Genomic DNA, 18876 nt, shown 5'->3' with positions numbered 1-18876 from the left:
AGATGTAACACTGCATGTTATTCCATAAGTAAGAGGAAGCACATTATACTTGACCCCTTCAGACACCGAAGTAGGAAGCTTAACACATACATAACAATCTTTGACATCCATGACTCTAACATACTCTGTCAAGAGTCTTGAAAAGGAATTCGTGGAAAAATCACCAACAGATCTGTCCTGATGAATTTCTGGTTCATGCCCAATAATCCCGCTAGTTTTGCCTGGAACATTATGAACAACTTGTTTAGATTCAGCTTTGCTTGTCATGTTCATCGTATAATCCTCTTTGTCTATGCCAAGAGGAAAGATGACTGCTAAGATTAACCAAATGAGAATGATTAGAATTACACAAATGGAAGACATTTTACAACATCTCCTGAGGATAGCAAACCTTGAATTGTCAGTATTAGGCTTATCTTCTTTTTTTTTTACTTCTTTTTACTTAAAACAACAATTTTAAAATTAGTAGTAATTATTATTATACCCTCCCCTTTTAATTTTTTTTTTTAGTAACCTTCTAACAGCTTTTCTTCGACCTTGCGTCCATAAAAGTGTTTCCAGCTAACACGATTTCTTCGACCTTGTGTCACCTAACACAATTTTTTCAGCCTTATGCCAAAAATAAACCTCAACACAAAGAAAGCTAAACTTAATCATTGTCACCATTTTCTCCCAAATCTTCCTGACTGCTACTACTGACCTCAACTACTGGTGGGATAATTATGTATGCCCACTCTGGAGACTTGTACTTCTGATTTGGCTTCAATGATCTTTTGCTTTTTCTGCTAATCACTTCAATTTTCTTTCCAACTTGTTCCTTTTAGTCTAATTCACTCACTTTTCTGACTAGATATCTCATTAATCTGTTCCTTTGATTTATTCACCAACTTGAATTTCAGGCCTTCTTTTGGCCAGACATCACCTTTTCTCAAGAGTTTTTTCTTAGGCTCGATTTCATTACAATCAGCTTTCCAAGCCCTTTTTCTGGATTTTCTTATTTCAGACTCTTCATCACTTTAATCCGAGTCAGTTTCAGAGATTTCAATACTGTATCTAGGAACTTCTTTACTCGGCAGCTTCACTCCGTTAGGAACAACATCTCTGTAGCTGGTACTTGGCAATTCGTCTTCTTCTTCTGGAATCACTTCTAACTTCCCAGTTCCAGAATTTCCGTTCCTGCTTTCAGAGCTTCCAATCTGCTTTTCAATACTCTCCTGATCTTGAATCTCTTCTGACACAGTTTCTTTTTCAGTTCTTTTTTCTAGAACATCTTCATCATTTTCTGAATCAACAACAACAATTTCTAGATCTTTTTCATTTGATGCTTGATCCGCATCAGAATCTTCCAGATGTCGACTTTCCTGTCGATCTTCAGAATCTGGATCTTCAGGTTCTTCTACTGAGTCTGAATCAGTTGTAGTGTCGTCACTATCTTCATCAGGTTTATCAGGAGGTGGTACGCAAATGGTGTGACTTGCATGCACCCACCTCTTTAGACCCTTACATTTAGCAGCATTTGTTGTGACTAGTATCACCTGTCTTGCTTTTTGCCACCTGGGTACTAAACAGTTCCTCCTCCGATGAACCTTTGTTCTGACCCAGTCTCCTGGCAATAGATCATGAGCCTGCTCCTTTTCTTTTGAAATCACATCTGTTCCCACCTGATGGAATACAGAAGTCACCACATCAGACAACTGCTTACAGTAATCCATAATTGCACTATCATTTATTGTCAACAATTTTCCAACTGGAACAAAAGCCTGTCTCATTACTCTTCCCATGAGTATATCATGAGGGCTAAGACCTGTTCTTTTATCTGGTGTTCTCCTCAAATACATCAAAACAAGTGGAAGTGCGTCTGTCCACTTTACTCCTGTAGCTAAGCACATTTTTGAAATTCTGTTTTTTATTGTACCATTAATCTGCTCAACAACACCTGATGCTTCTGGCCTGTAAGCACAGTGCAACTTTTGCTTTATGCTAAAAGCTACACAAATTAATTTAAGCAGTCTGTTTTCAAAGTGTGTGCCACAATCACTTTCAATGGTCACTGGAAACCCGTACCTAGGTATGATCTCCCTCAAAAGCAATTTTGACAGAGTAACTGAGTCATTGTGATGAGTTGGAAACACTTCCACCCATCTTGAAAACAGACAGACAATAACGAGGACATATCTCAACTTGTTATGTGGTGGCATGTCAATGAAATCCATTTGCAATCTGGTAAAAGGACCAACCTTCCGTCCTATGGTTCCCATGCTTACAACTGTTTTTCTGTTTGGATTGATTTGTTGGCAGATCAAACAACGCTGGCAAAGTGACTCTGCAATAATCCTAAACTTTGGAATATACCAATTTTCCCTGAACAGTCGAATCATTGTGTCTCTTCCTAAATGACCTGGACCATGGTACATCCGTGCCATGTCAGCAATCATGCAATTGGGCATAACAGGTCTGTCATCTTTATAAACCCAAATTTCATCTTCCTCTCGCTGTCTGCAACCTTCTTTGATCCATGTGTTTTTCTCCTCATCATTTGCCTCATCTTGTAAGTCTTTTACTCCCAGCCATGTTTCTACTACAGATATTAGCATGAGAGAGTTCATGACATGATCATTATCCTTTTCCCGAATAAGTGAAAGATTGTTTTTCGCACAGTAACGTGCAGTTTCATCAGCAGAGGCATTTCCTTTAGTTATATAGTCTTCTCCCTTTTTGTGCGCTCCACATTTGACAACAGCAATCTTTTCTGGTAACTGAATGCCGTCAATCAATCTTTTGATCAATTTTGCATTCCTGATCGGAGTTCCCGCAGAGGTCAAATAACCCCTTTGAGACCAAAGCTGGCCATAGTCATGAACTACGCCATATCCATACTGACTATCAGTCACTATGGTAACCTTTTTCCCTTCTGCTTTTTCACAAGCACAATAAACCAACTGATTCTGCCACTTGTGCTGAACGAATTCCTTCAAGAGTTGAACCCTCAAGTATTTCTGAACCTGTGCAAACTGAATATGCTGCTCTCAGAATGCCTTTGTCTGTTCTTAAACAGGAGCCATCAACAAAGAAAACAATGTCTGACTCTGGAAAGGTACATCTTTGATGTCTTTTCTGGGTTTAGTGCAGTATTCCAAAACATCCAAACACTCATGATCAATGTAATCAATTTCATTATCAATTTCAGAAACCACACTATCTGGTAAAAGTATAGCAGGATTGAGATTAACACATCTCGCAATAGATACATTGCCTGATCCCAGAATAACTTTTTCATATTTGGTCAATCTGTTACTTGACAGGTGCTGTGTTTCACTTCGGGTAAGAAGTGTTTCAACTGAATGAGGTACATACACTTTTACTGGAAACCCCATTATGATTCCTTCACTTTGCTCAAGGCTTACACTTGTTGCAGCCACTGCTTTCAAGCAACCTGGCAATGCTTTTGCAACAGGATAAAGAACAGCTGAGAAGTATGCTATTGGCTTTCTCATCTTTCCATGTTTCTGAATGAGAACTGATAATGCACAACCTTCCCTTTCACTACAGTACAGTTCAAATTCTTTGTCGTAATCAAGCATCCCCAATGCTGGTGCTTCACACAGACTTTTCAAAAGCCTCTAATTCTGTTTTTGTTAAAACAATCGGGTCTTTTATATCTGCCTTTGTCAGCCTTTGCAGTGGTTTCGCAATTACTGAAAACCCACAAATCCATTGGCGACAATAACCAACCATTCCTAGAAACATCCTGATCTGTCTTTGTGTTGTTGGTGGTTGTATTGCTCGAATCATTTTTATTCTTTCAACTGTCACTTGTCTGATTCTTTTTGCAATTCTGTGACCAAGGTATTTAACCTCTTGTTTGCAAAACTGTAATTTCACAGGTGACACTTTATGTCCCTCATCTGCCAATCGATTTAAAAGTGTGATTGTGTCTGTTACACAATTTTCTCTTGTTTTGCCTGCGACAAGGAGGTCATCTATATACTGGACCAATGTTGACTCTCAAGGCAATTTTAAATCTTCCAGGGATTTCTTTAATAACTGATTGAAGATAGATGGACTCTCAGTATACCCTTGAGGAATACGACACCATGCTAATATGCGATCCTGGAATCAGAACACAAAAATGTGTTGGCCATCTGGATGCAGTGGAACTGTAAAGAAGGCATTACATAGGTCAATGACCGTATACCATTCTGCATCATGCGGAATCTGATATAGAATTACCGCTGGATTTGGTACAACTGGACAGCAAGGAACAACTATTTTATTAACCTTTCTCAGGTCCTGTACTATCCTGTAAGTTCCGTTTGGCTTTTTGATTCCCATAATCGGTGAATTACATGGGCTGCTTTCAATCTCTCTCAAAACGCCTTGCTTAATGAATTTTTCAATCACAGGAATGACACCCTCAATTGTTTCAGGTTTCATTTTGTACTGGGGAATGTTTGGAAAATCTATTCCTTGCCTCACAGTAATTTTTACTGGGTCCACATGTTTCATTAAACCCATTTCATCACCAGTTAAATCCCAAATTTTCTGATTAACTGCCTCTTTCAATTCTTCAGGTAAATTGTTTTTTATCAAAAGCAGGGAACATTTTATTTTCTTCGTCAACCATTAACATTGTCAATTTATGCAAACCATCTTCTTCTAAAGTCTGAAGCTCAATACCATCCGGTGAGCAGTATATTTTGCAATTCATCTTGCATAACAAATCACGTCCTAATAGATTAACAGGACTGCTGTTACAGACAACAAATCTGTGTTTGACTTTGTAATTTCCAATTTCTAAATCAACTGGTTTTGTCAATTCTGTTTTTATTTGCTGATTAGCTACACCAACTACCTGGATGGTTTCACCCGAGAGAGGAAGATTTTCAATTTCCACTGATCCAACTGTAGAACGGGTAGCACCAGCGTCCACAAGAAAAGTGATATCTTTGTCATTCACATTACCATTTACAAATGGAACTGCCTGATCTACCTCAAGAGTGGCACCAAGCACACACTCTTCTTCCTCTCTCAGGCACCGTCATGAGTAATCCTCTGAGTCACTGCTCTCATTTTCTTTTAGCCAAAATTGTTGAGAGACATTTGACACATTTACTTTTTGTGATCTTTTTACCTGTTCAGTTCCGTAGAAACCAGTCTCTGGACTGTATCTCTGTGTATTCATGCAATTTGGCAAGGGTGGCTGTGGAATTTGGCTCTGCTGATTCAATTGGCTTTGCTGATTCACTAACTGTCGCTGTAGCTGTTGCTTCTGACTTATTTCATTTAACTGTCGCTGTAGCTGTTGCTGCTGATTTATCCCACTCTGCATCTGTGGATTTAATGATGAATTTTTAAAATTTCTGGGCGGATTTTTACACTCACGGTTCCAGTGTACAATTTTGCTGCAATTAAAACAGGGTAGCTTTTGTTTTAGTTCTTCAATGTTTAGATTAAATTTAGGCTTATTCACAAAATTCCCTTTCTAAGGTTGCTATCTGCTGTTCAGCTACCTTCACTTGTGCCCACATTGCTTTCTCCTTGAGTTTCTTTTGTTTTGCATATAACTCATCACTGCAGTATATTGCCTTCCTCCGGATTTCATCAACTGAAAGTGATTGCCAGCCGACAATTTCTCCAATTTCAGGTTTTAGGGCATAAACAAATCTATAAATGAAATGGCTCATGTCACTCTTACTTAATTTTTCATAGCCACTGTATTGTTTGAATACCAAGAGTAATCTTTCATAAAAGGAATGAACTGATTCCTTTGGTTCTTGTTTTGTCCTGTCTATTTTAACCCAATCTATTTCTTTTGCAGGAATCTTGTTTTTGAGCCAAACAAATACTTTGTCATAGAAATCCATGACATTATCTGAAGGAGCACCTGTTACTCTATGTCGAAGTGGTTCCTCTTTGGTCCAACTGACAGACATTTTACATTCTGTCCAAAGGTCCGATGGGACAACAATGTCAAAGAAACCATCAAAATCAATCCACAGAACTTTAGAAACCTTAATGAATCTGTCAACCTGACGATACCATTCTACTGGCTTTTCTCTCAGCCGAGGGAAATCATTTGTAAAGAGCAGAATGTCCTGTCTTGTTCATGGAACATGAACATAACCTCCACCAGCTATTTCCCTCATAGGAAATTCACCAAAAACTTCTCCTCTTTCTCTGTTTTCTTCTCTCTTTTCTTTGTCCATTTAACTCACCTAATCTTTTTAGAAACACAATTAGTTCTTTTACATGGGTTATTCTGCCTGTGGTATTTAGATTCTCAATATCTTTCTCAGAAAAATCCACTCTGTAATGTTTTTGCAATTGTTTCTGATGACTCAAGTCTATTTCTAATTCAGCAGCCACTTCTTCGAATTGTTCATATTTATTTTTAGTTTTCCACTGAATGCTCTTGCAAATGAACAACAGTTCATCATCCTGATATTGTTTCAAATAGTCAGTACCAATTGTGCCAATAATTAATTCTTATAAATCTGCTTTTAATTTTGCAACATCAAGTTGTTTAGACTCAGTAACCTGTTGAGGAATCTGTGTTAAATCTGTTTTATTTGTGGTCTTTTCTAAAGAACCAGAATCAGAATCTGCAGCTGATGGTGTGGCACCATTTGACAAACTTTGATTTAAAGTTAAATTTGGCATTGTTTTATCTCTGTGAATTTCTGTTAATTCAGAATAAAATTTTTTTGCCACTTTTTGAATTTCTGCATTGAATGGATTCGTTATGACTAAATATCTGTTTTCACCTTGCTCAAAAACTGGAACAACAGGACCAATTGTAACTGGTACTGGTACAGCTTCTATGCCTTTTGCTAATTGCAGAATCTCCCTTCACTTTTAAATACTCTGAAACATTTGGTATATTTTCAGGTAGCTCTGCCTTTTTGTCATTTTTCGGGAAATTACTTATCGAATCTGAAACCTCAGGATAATTTCTGCTTTCTCTTGGAGTATTTGATTTACTTCTTGACCTTGCCCTTACAGATAATTTCAAAAATCTGGGTGAATTATCATCAATCTCTCTAGGAGGTGCACTATGGGAAATTTCTGAAAGACTTCTTGGGGTAGACTGTGAACAACTAGGCTGATAAGGTGGTGGATTAATAAAAATCTCTTCTAAAACTGCATCATCTAATTCTTCATCAAGATGACCTTTTTTCTGAGAATTCTTTTGACCTGATGTTTCAACAACCATTTCTATAACCGGGTACAAACCATCATGCATGTCCCCTTTTCTCCAACGACGCACTCTATCTTGGTGGGTTTCCTTATTTATGCCTCTTGGTGTTCCCCAATTTTCTCGTTCAAGCTACATCATTTCAATTTCCCATTTAACTAAAGCTTCAAATTGAGTGGGTCTGGGTCTTGGTGAAAGAGCCATCATTTTATCTCTTAAGTTTCTTAAAACTTTAACATTAAACAATTCATCTTTTGGCCAGGCTAAAACACCATCATTTTTGGTATATTGCATCCAATTCTCAAACCAGAGAACCGAATGATAACCATATTCTCCTTCCATATATGCTGCGGGTGCTTTGTACTTATGAAGTAATTTTCCACCACGCGCTTCAATTTTCTTGTCAGGATTAAATACATTTTTAATTTTCTGAAACCATGAAGGCTTCTTTTCTTTTTTATTCCAATAATAACTCATGTTTTAAACTATTCCGTTTAATTTAGAAAAGATCGTAAGTATTTCCTTGTTGTTCCGCTACTCTGGTCAATCCGTGCGCGAAACTCACCAACAAGCCAATCAGATGAAGCCACGTCACTACTTTGCTTAACCAATGAAAATCCTGTTTTCAGAAAGGACCAATCAGCTAACAGCTCGTTTTGATCACGTGAACCAATCAGTGCGCTTGCTGTGACGTATGTCAACCAATCGCAGCGCGAACCTTGTGACGTATACTGCCGCTGCATCGAAGCTGCTTGTGTCAGTGTCACTCTGTAAACTCACCCCTCCTTTACAAAATATTTTCACAGCGCCATTTTAAAACAATCCTTTTTAATGGATTTCAGTTAATAACTACAGAAAAAAAAACCATTTGTCTGTTTCGCTAAATAAAGGGATAGTTTTTTCAGACATTCAAGATTTCACTCTCGTGAAATAGACAACGCTATTTTCACAAAAACAGTTTTACGCATTCATTCAGGAAAACCTATTCATGTACACATGAAATCTTTACTACACACCCAGCCTGAAAGTACCGAGTGTTCCACTGATTTATTTGGAAAGTTTTATTTCATTTTATTCAAATTTTTCTTTGACTTCTTTGCATGTCCTCAAAGGCACAATTATCAAAACAATCAAGTATACATTCAGAAAATAATGTGCGCAATATATTAAAGTGTTGAATCTGTACACAATCAATACTTAAAATTCAGAGACACCAAAAACAGAAATATACACAAATAAATTAATACAATAAGAAACATTTTACACAAGCACCAGTCCTTCAAATGATATACCACAAGACATGCGGACAAGGGGATTCAAAAAATGCTGCCTGCCTGTCTAACTATGCCTGTGATTGGGTATTTTTAGGATTGAACAACTAAGGGTGATAAGAGTGGTATTGTGTAGTCTCTAGTTGCACCCTTCTTCCTTGTCACAGGCTGGGGGTCAACGCGTTTCGAACCACAGAAGGATTGTGGGTTCTCCTCAGGACAGGGACTGGATGAGTCCGTAGCTGCAGGTAGCACGCAGGGGCTACGGGGTTGGTGGGCAGCCTCACATAGGGCCAGATGTAGGAGCCCTAATACTGGTCGTAAATGGCCGATTTTGACCGTTTCTGACCGGTATTAGGGTTTTGAGATGTAGGGCATGCATTTACAGAATCTGTATTTTACCGATTCTGTATTTACCGTTTCGGTAAAATTACCGAATCGGTAAATACAGACTCTGTAAAATACTGATTCTGTAAATGCAGATGTAGCTGGCACATGTCAGAGTGCCACAGGGCTTTAGGAATCGGTATTTTACCACCCAACCCAATTGGGTGGTAAAATACCGAATCCAGGTGTGCATGCACATCTGTGCATGCACACCTGTGCCATGTGACACACAGATATGCCCATAGGGCATGTATGTGTGCCACATCGCACACAAGCCTGTAATTGGGGTGCTAGAAGGTGTCAAAGTGACACCCCCTGCACCCTTGCAAGAATAGGTAATTACCGAATTGGTAAATACCGATTCGGTATTCCACATTGATTCCTATGGGCTTCAAGGCCCATAGGAATCAATGGGGGATACCGATCCGGTATTTACAGAATCGGTAAATACCGAATCTTACAGATTCGGTATTTACCGAATCAGAATTACCTACATTTCCCCCCCTCTAATGTACCACTTCTTAAATACCGAATCGGTATGATTCGGTATTTTAGAAGTGGTAAATTAGATTTACCTGCATCGGGCCCATAGTGTGGAATTTCTGAACTTGAGAACGAGTGAAATACAGGTTGGAGAATGGAACGCCCGGTAATTGATCCGGAGATCCTAATTGGACACTGGTTTCCTTCGGTTTTGGAGTCGTTCGGTGAGTGAACTGCATTCGTTCCTCGACCTCCGACGCCGGAGGTCGAGGAACGAATGCAGTTCACTCACCGAACGACTCCAAAACCGAAGGAAACCAGTGTCCAACTCGGATCTCCGGATCAATTACCGGGCGTTCCATTCTCCAACCTATATTTCACTCGTTCTTAAGTTCCGAAATTCCACAATATGTGAGGCTGCCCACCACCCCCGTAGCCCCTGCGTGCTACCTGCAGCTACGGACTCATCCAGACCCTGTCCTGAGGAGATCCCACAATCCTTCTGTGGTTCGAAACGCGTTGACCCCCAGCCTGTGACAAGGAAGAAGGGTGCAACTAGGGACTAAACAATACCACTCTTATCACCCCCAGTTGTTCAATCCTAAAAATACCCAATCACAGGCATAGTTAGACAGGCAGGCAGCATTTTTTGAATCCCCTTGTCCGCCTGTCTTCTGGTATATCATTTGAAGGACTGGTGCTTGTGTTAAATGTTTCTTATTGTATTAATTTATTTGTGTATATTTCTGTTTTTGGTGTCTCTGAATTTTGAGTATTGATTGTGTACAGATTCAACACTTGTATATATTGGGCACATTATTTTCTGAATGTATACTTGATTGTTTTGATAATTGTGCCTTTGAGGACATGCAAAGAAGTCAAAGAAAAATTTGAATAAAATAAAATAAAAGTTTCCAAATAAATCAGTGGAACACTCGGTACTTTTAGGCTGGGTGTGTACTAATTATGAAAAAAAAAGAAAAGTAAACCTGACTGGCTAGTTGTTCTGTTTGGTACATAGTTGAGGTCCAAGCCGGTCAGAGACAGGACCCAAACCTTTCTTGTTGCCCTACATGAAATCTTTGGCAGGACTCTAACCAACCAATAGAAATCCACAAACGCCAGTAAGAATAGACGACGCCACCTTACCCTTCACACAAGCTCAGAAAAATCCTACTAATTTTTTCGCAACGAGTTTTAAAACAGGCCCTTAGTCCCTATACTCAGAGCTACGATTTCATAGGCAAACCTCACTATACATACAACCTGTCATACCTAAAATCTCTAAACTTGTGTTGTACGTCCACAACACTTAGTGATATTTCAGTACCACTAACTTGAAAACAGAACAAATGAACTGTGTAACTTCACCTGTCACACTACTCTGCTGGCACATAGGATTTTTCTCACTGCTGGAAAAAACCTATCAACAACATATAACAACTAGACAAAACTTATCATTTGTTAAACATGTATCCTATGTAATTACCATGTAACATGTCAGTTACCATAGTAACCGAACTCTGCTACCAGAGAATTGATCCAGCGGGCCAAAGGAAATTCAGTCTCATATGAACAACTCTACACCACGATACTCACCATTATTCATACATTTATCACTAGGCCCATAAATGACTGAGACATGAATTGACCAACTGAATCATATGACCTAATTAATCAAAACACTTTTATAAACATTTAATTAAGTCAAAAATCATATGCAATGGATTAACTAATGGTAACTCAAACAAAACAAACAAGACCAGCTTGTCATTTCAAAATCTATTTTATTAATTTTATTTATCGAGCAAAGAGCATTTAAGAATTTTATTTCTTTATTAGCATTTTATTAAGCAGCATTTTTATTAGAAAGGCACATTAGACTGTCAGTTTAAATCAAAATCCGCATGAGAAATGCTTAAACATTTAGGAACTCATTCCCTAGACTTTAATTCCCTAACTTAACTAAAGATACCTAAAGGGAAAATCATAAGTTCAGAAGGATCTTACGTGAGTCAAAAGTCCGGCAGCATCTCCCGAGCAAAGGAACGAGCCAGCCAGGCTCTTTCTAAAGGGGCAATTTTTATACCTTTTCTCTATCTAAGACTAACTAAAAGAATACAAAACAATGACCAACTCGAAGCGTGATTGGTCGAGAAATGTCAGTCCATGAAGTCATTCGCCTTTCACATTGCAAGAACCATGTTCCTTAAGAGCGGCATTGTCCTTTGACTACGTGTGTCACAAGCTCTTCCGAGGTTTGCAACAATTAATGAAACAATATGCTGCTTCCTCTGCCCAAGCTTTTCCGCCGCAATGTCCTGTCCTTGGCATTGAAAGTTTTACAAAGAATATCTCAGCGCTCTGCACAGCTCAGCTTCCGCGGGTTTGTTCTTCAAAGAATTATGAAGAAAATGTTTTCTTTCATACTCTGCTCTGCAAGGCCCAACTCAACTGGACTTCGGACATCCATTTTAGAAATAGGCCACAGGCCTCTTTTAGCAAGACTCTAGTATGCAAGGAAACACAAGACATCAATTAATTCAAATAATGATAATTATTCTGTTACCCGCCCCCTTCACTAATGTTACCCCATTAGTCTATGTTACCTAGCTTTATGCACAAGAGACAAACAAAAACACTGTTACATGAAAGACACGACATAAACAAAAGCACATTTAAGAAAATGCACATGCTATTATTTAAAACAGCCGCAATTAATATTTGACTAAATAAAAGACTAAGGGCCAGATGTAGGTAAAATAGATTTACCGATTTTTAATGACCAAATTTTACCGATTCGTTAATAAAAAATCGGTAAATCTAAGGGGTGGATATGTAGGTATTCCAGATGTGCTGGAATACCGATTCGGAAGAATTCGGTATTTACCGATTCGGTAAATACCGAATCAGTAATGCGCATTCATTCCTATGGGCTTTGAAGCCGATTTTCACAAGGGTGCAGGGGGTGTCACTTTGACACCCTCTGGCACCCCCACAACAGGCTCGGGTGCCATGTGGCAGGCATACATGCCCTAAGGGCAGGTCTGCCTGTCACATGGCATAGGTGTGCATGCACACCGGAATCGGTATTTTACCATCAAATTGGATTTGATGGTAAAATACCGATTCGGTAAGGCCTCTGGGACTCTGAAGAGTCACACCTACATCTGGGTGCCTCAGAATCGGTAAAATTACCGAATTTTTATTTTACCGAATCGGTAAAATTACCGAATCGGTAATTTTACCGATTTGGTAAAATAATGCCCCCTACATACCTGTCACCCATTTACCGATCGGTAACGGCCAAAATCGGCCGTTACCGCTCGGTAAATGGCCTCAAACGGCCACCTACATCTGGCCCTTAGTTAATATATTATTTAAAACGTAGTGACAAATGCGACAAGAGCACATATTATTAGTCCCATGTGCTCGTGATGGTGCACATTATTCTAGGTTGAATTAATACGAAAACATGCAACACTCGTTAATGAATTAAAAAAAATATGGGAGTTTAAATCGGCGAACTGACTCTAAACTTATCTCTAAAGTCCGCTTCATCACTATTTTCTAAAGTTAAGAATGATAAGACTCTGGATTACAGCCAACCTACTGATACTTAGACCGTTGTTTTTGTCATGCTGTTGAACTTTACGTGACCTAATTGTGCCCTAACGTGAAGTTATTGGTTTGCTTTGAAAACATATTATGACAATTAAGATCACTTAAATTCAGTCCCTGTACGCGTTAAAAAGTTTTCAGTCTGTGTGAGCTCTACTTGGACTGGGAATGATTCCGTGTTTGGAGTAATGGATTTTGTGTTTATTCTGCCTCAAAAGTTGTGCTCAGTTCCAAAAAAATGACAACGTATGCATCTATTTCAAATTGAGGCTTACGATATGTGCCTAAGGATTGACTTTCGAAACCTCTTTCTATAAGGATTGGCCTTGTAGCCTGTTTTTATGGCATGGCAATAATCAACAGTAAGCATTTTCTTTAATATTGGAGGTGTGCCTGGCACTTTCAGGGATTAACGGTTTGGGTGTTAATTTTCAAATCAGTAAAGATCGAGCAGATTACCTCAAGCCTTGGAACCGCGTTGGAGACTGGATTCCTTTTCCTGGCATTCCACGTACCTTCTTGACCTCTTCTCCTGGTTACCTAACTTCGATTCTGTGTTCCATGTGCTGCGCACCAGCTGTGTTCTGGATATTGTGATGTTCCTTCCTGACTTTCATTGGGATGCGCAAGCTGCGGACGCGTCATTTCCACGCAACGTTGCTTCCCTGATGATATACTTCTTTACACAGAAAGTGAGAGTGACTAGGATGAATATCTTTCACTGTTTGGACTGCAGCGAACATCTGCAAATTATTTCCAACATTAGAAGCTTACCGTTACTTTTGTTTTAACCTCATTCACCCTGTGACTTCTGGCAATTTTCACGTCGTTAAAGGTGTGGTCACACAGTTTCATTTCAGATATGTGTTTTCTCTCCAACGGAAGTTACTCCTTGTTGTGCAGTTTCGTAGCGCATGGATTAACCCTGTTTCCATCTCAATCTTGAACAATCTGTGACGTGCTTGGAGGTATTGTATTAACCCTGTTCCCATCTCATTCTTGAACAATCTGTTTCCAAGTCAATCTTGAAAAAGGCATCTGAGCGGTGCCAAGCACGAATCTTTCTGTGCTTTTTCTGACAACGGTGTCTACTTTAATTCTTTTCATTTATTGCGTTGGCTTCTCAAATGTGTAGCCTCTGCCTAAGCAGATAAGTGTGCCTGCCATGTGTTTTGCATAAATTAATGAGCTGTTATCTGCAGTAAGGAGTTATTCACTTATATTTTGTTGATTCATAGACTACCTTTCAACATGTTATGTGTGCAAAGTTTGCTGAAGTACTTGTAGTGCTGAATTTACACGTTTTGTTAAATTTTTTTGCATGTGCATTTTGAGGGTCACATACTCTGTACAGTGTTTTATTTTGGTGTGCATTTCGGGGAGTCATGTACCCTGTGCTGTGTGTTTACCTTAGTGTGCAGGGAGTCATGTCCCCCGTACTGTGTGTTTTAACTTGGTGTGCGTTTCGGAGAGTCATGTACCCCCTGCGCTGGGAAATCATGTACCCCGTGCTGTGTGTTTACCTTGGTGTGTGTTTTGGGGAGTCATGTACCCCGTGCGCTGGAGAGTCATGTACCCCGTGCTGCTTGTTGTACCTTGATCTGCGTTATGTTGGAGAGTCATGTACCCTGTGCACTGGGAGTCATGTACCTTAGTGTGGGGGGGAGTCATGTCCCCCGTACTGTGTGTTTTACCTTGGTGTGCATTTCGGGGAGTCATGTACCCCATGCGCTGGGTGTCCCATACCCTTTGCAGTGTGTTTTGTCTTGGTGTGTGTTTGTAGAGTCCAGCATCCCACGAGTTTTGGGGAGTCATGTATCCCCTGCTGTGTGTTTTGCCTTGGTGTGCTTTCTAGGTAGTCAAACACCCCGTTCTGTGTACCGGGTTGTGTGGGTGTGTTGTTTTGATGCGCTTTGCATTTGTTGTTTTTTCAGGCTTCATTTCTAAGTTTTGGATCTCCGTTTGTTGCTTTTCGTGCCAGTCTGGCTAACTGACATGATCCGTGACATTCAGGGTTTGGTTTGAGATGAAGGATGGTGGTATATGTTTGGTACTTTGTCAGGTGATGTCTCTGTGACGTCTGAGATTTTTTCTTATATTTAGTGCAAGTTGTGATGTGATGTTGACGTTTCTTGTATCTGTAACGTCCTATATTGCTCTTATATTTAGTGCGAGTGCGAGTTGTGGTGTGTTGTTGGTGTTTCTTTTATCTGTATGGTGTGATGTTTTCATCATCATTCTGCATTTATCTTCATTGTCCGACATCCCACTTTAACACTGTTTTGCCACTGTATAATTTCCATCCATTTTATTCTGCATTGTGTCAAAGTTGTTCCGATATATTTCCTTTGTTTATTCAGCTTGCAGTTTAGATTTGTAATCATCTTATCCTATTTCTTGTTGATCTGCTTATTTGGATATTCTTTCTTTGTCATTGTTTGGCATACTGCATTTCTTCCCTCATACTGTCTTTTGTTTGAAGGAGGGAGATGTGTTGTATTCTGTACTATTCTGTGTCTCCTTTCTCCCTGCTGCTCAGCCTGTGTGTGTGATGTAATCAGAATTTTCGTGAATGCATGGTTTGAATGAGTGGTCAGTTTGAGTGAGTGGGGCTGAGCAACCAGACACTGCTCCCAGTGGGGCCTTCTTTACCATTCTACTATAATGAATAAACCTACATAACTACACCTTCAGCTACTGGATTACTTACTCACAAGAGCATTTGTCTTCGTTGTAAAACTGACCAATGAGCTCATTTCTCTTTCCTACATTTAGGAAGGAGCTGATAGTTGGGGACACTAAAAACCTACTCATGAACCTTTCCCTGGTGAACAATGAAGATAACTCCTATCTGACAACCCTGATTTTGACTTACCCAAGGAATTTGCAGGTCAAAAAGATCATGGAGGTAAGAGAAAGTATTCGGCAAGTTCATGTTAGTTTGAAACTTGAATTGGGAATGTGCATTACACATTCTCAAACAGTAGAAAGACTGCCCCCTTACGTTTGCATGGTATGCCACAGCAGTAGCTGCCTCTGCAGATCAGTATCCATTTAATTTTTTGGTGTATATAGTTTGTGTGTATGTGTCAAATAACTGGAAGAGAGGGTGAAAGAAGATGGGAGGATATCAATCAATTGGTTTCTGGTGAAAGATACTTCATCAAGTCAGTTTACAGAGCATCTACTCACTGGGGGCGCTCAAATTATTTGGAAAGTCCTGAGCCCAGCATGGTCAATGTCAACCTTGCAGGCATTGGCAGCATCAATTCCTTCCGAAATTAAATGTGTGTAGGGCGTGGGAATAGAGCTGGCCAACCTATATACAAACACAGAATCACCTTGAGGCAAAGCATTGGCAAAAACATCTTGACTTGTTTGAGTAAAATCAGATGTGACATTTTAAGATTGATGTCTGAGTGAGGGCGCATTCTCTTTTATATGTCTCAGATTTAATCACCAGGGAATAATGCACATATACAAAAATATCATGTGACCACAAACCAGGCTGTTCACCATTGTAGTAACGCTAACTACAGAAAATCTGAAAAGATGTCATCAACTCAGATGTAGTCCCACCATAAATTTCACTGCAGATTTTAAGACCTGTTACCACAGAGTGGTGTCAAATTCCTTCATTGCCCTGCAGTACCTTCCAAGCTACTCTTGTTTTAGTAATGTGAGCTGCCATTGGCCTATGGGCAGAGAAGCCCACTATTCTGGTGGCTTGAGGCCTCATATATGTGAGGGAGCAATAGACAACCCAGTGAGAGCAAATAGTATTCTGTCAATCTTTGACCATTCTTACTGATATCAAAAGAGCCAAGTGGAATCCGGGGCTAGCTTGGATGGTTGCATGGTTTATCCCGCTTATCAGCCATTGGTAATGTCAGGCTGTGCCAGGTAGACCAAATCACTCCTGTGTACACAGCGAGTATGGTACACATGCAAAAACAACAGTTGACAGAATGCAGAACCATGTCATACAGTCACCCCATTACAGAGATCTGCGCAAAAATCCATCGATTTGTTTGCTCACCATGCCATTCCGGTTTGAACCCAGCCATAAGCAAATCAGTCTTGACAGTATTCCACATGGGAACAGTCTAGCCCGAACTGCCAAGCCAGGTCCTCCCTGGACTGGAAACAAGCATCTTAGGACCGGTTTTGGGGTTTCACCCCTCTTCAGCCAGGATAGCTTGATTCCAGTGGCATGGAGAGAACGGAACTCAAGTATGAGCATACCCGTCACACTCGGGGGTGACAAATGCAAAAACAACAGTTGATGGACAGAATGCAGAACGATGTCATACATTCACCCCAGTACAGAGAGCTGGGCCTAAATTCATCGACTTTTTTGCTCACCATGTCATTCCAGTTTGAACTGAGCAATATGCAAATCAGTCTTGACCCTGTGCCATATGGGAACAGTCCAGCCCGAACTGCCAAGCCAGGTACTCCCTTGACCGGAAACAAGCATCCGAGGACCGGTATCGGGGTTTCACCCCTCTTCAGCCAGGATAGCTTGATTACAGTGGCATGAAAAACACATTCCTATGTATGTGAACAATATGTGAGCATGCGCACCATGAACACCATCCCCTCTATGTTGTTGGGGCAGGACTAGTGCTTAATACAATCGCAAGGCCCTAGGTATTTTACCCGCATATTGCATCACCCACAGCCCTAGACAAATGTTCTAGATGCTAGTGCCATCGATTCCCCACTAACCATCACACTCCAATGATACCATTCCATCTCACCCAGTATAAATACCAGGCTGCCCAAGCTGTCCAAATGACCTATGCGACCTGGTATTTCTATTTCTTTAATGTGTATCCTATTGTTATTAACTGTTGTGGATGTGCTCTCTTAAAAAAATAGACAAAGAGTGCCGCCAAGTGTTGGACAGTCAGAAAGAATTGCCGGTGTTATGAAATAAGAGCTTGTGCTGAGCACTGGGAGACACAGGCCAAAATAAAGCACTGGGAAGGACCTTACTCAGCACTAACGGGTAAACACGTAGTGTATTATTACAAGCTTTCTAATGGGCTTTCCTTGTGTAATGCCTGTGAGGGAGAGAGAGGAAGGGTGCTCGGAAGCTCTTAGGTGAGAGCCATTCCTTTTTTGGTTGTGCTCTTCATCCTGAGTCCACCAGGGCAGCAATTTATCACCCACTCATTCCCAAGTGTCGGTAGAGCTCAGGGCTTTTAAGCCGGTAAATTGGTAAACCAAACTTGATGGACGAGCTTCGGGCACCCGCTGCAGATTTAAAAGTGGTCTAAATTGACTTGTTTGTGAGTCTCGGACTGACTTGAGGTATCCTATACAGTATAGTTCTGACCCGAGTGTCCTTATTTGTCGGGTGGTCTGTGTTTAGGTTTTATCATCGGGCTTTGTCTGGGTATTTGCACCATATGTTATTATTTTCATATCCTTTCAATATAGTCTGTAATAGCAGAATTTCACATAATTATACATACTTTTAAGATGTTACAGTGAATAAAACATGACAATAAGCTTGCACATTTTGTTCTTTAAGCAATTAAGTTTTACGGAATTGCACTGGCACTTTTTGCCAACTTTTACATTTAATCATATGTATTATCCATCCTCAGGAGTGGCTCCTCCGCTAAGGAGGAGAAGCGTCGCCCCATCTCTCTCTAAGCAGTGGAAAAAGGGAAATTAAATGATAATAACAATATTTTCATCATTTTACTTTTCCTAGCTATGGGGCTAAGTTAGGAGGAGTGGGGCTGGTATCACAGGAAGTAGGAGTGGTTTGTGCACATGAGTGCGCATGACGGTTTGGGGGCGTCTTGGGCCGGCCAAACAGTGATGCCAACTGTGCATGTTCTCTACTGCCTGTATTGCCTAGCCTGGGTGGCGAACGTGCACAGGCTACCACTCCCTGTTAGA

At 40.2% G+C, this 18876-nt stretch overlaps 1 protein-coding gene across 1 annotated transcript in view; it reads left to right on the top strand.

The window, feature by feature from the left end:
• The window catches only part of ITGAE (integrin subunit alpha E), a 771961-nt gene that overhangs the window by 581264 nt on the left and 171821 nt on the right, over window positions 1-18876 (top strand). Inside the window, exon 22 of the mRNA XM_086955032.1 lies at window positions 15733-15865. Within this exon, the coding sequence (XP_086811158.1) occupies window positions 15733-15865 (133 nt within the window). The remainder of the gene's footprint in view (window positions 1-15732; window positions 15866-18876) is intronic.

The sequence above is a fragment of the Lissotriton vulgaris genome, chromosome 2_1, assembly GCF_964263255.1.
Source record: "Lissotriton vulgaris chromosome 2_1, aLisVul1.2, whole genome shotgun sequence".
Lineage (NCBI taxonomy): Eukaryota > Metazoa > Chordata > Amphibia > Caudata > Salamandridae > Lissotriton > Lissotriton vulgaris.
This window is presented reverse-complemented; position numbering and strand designations above follow the sequence as displayed.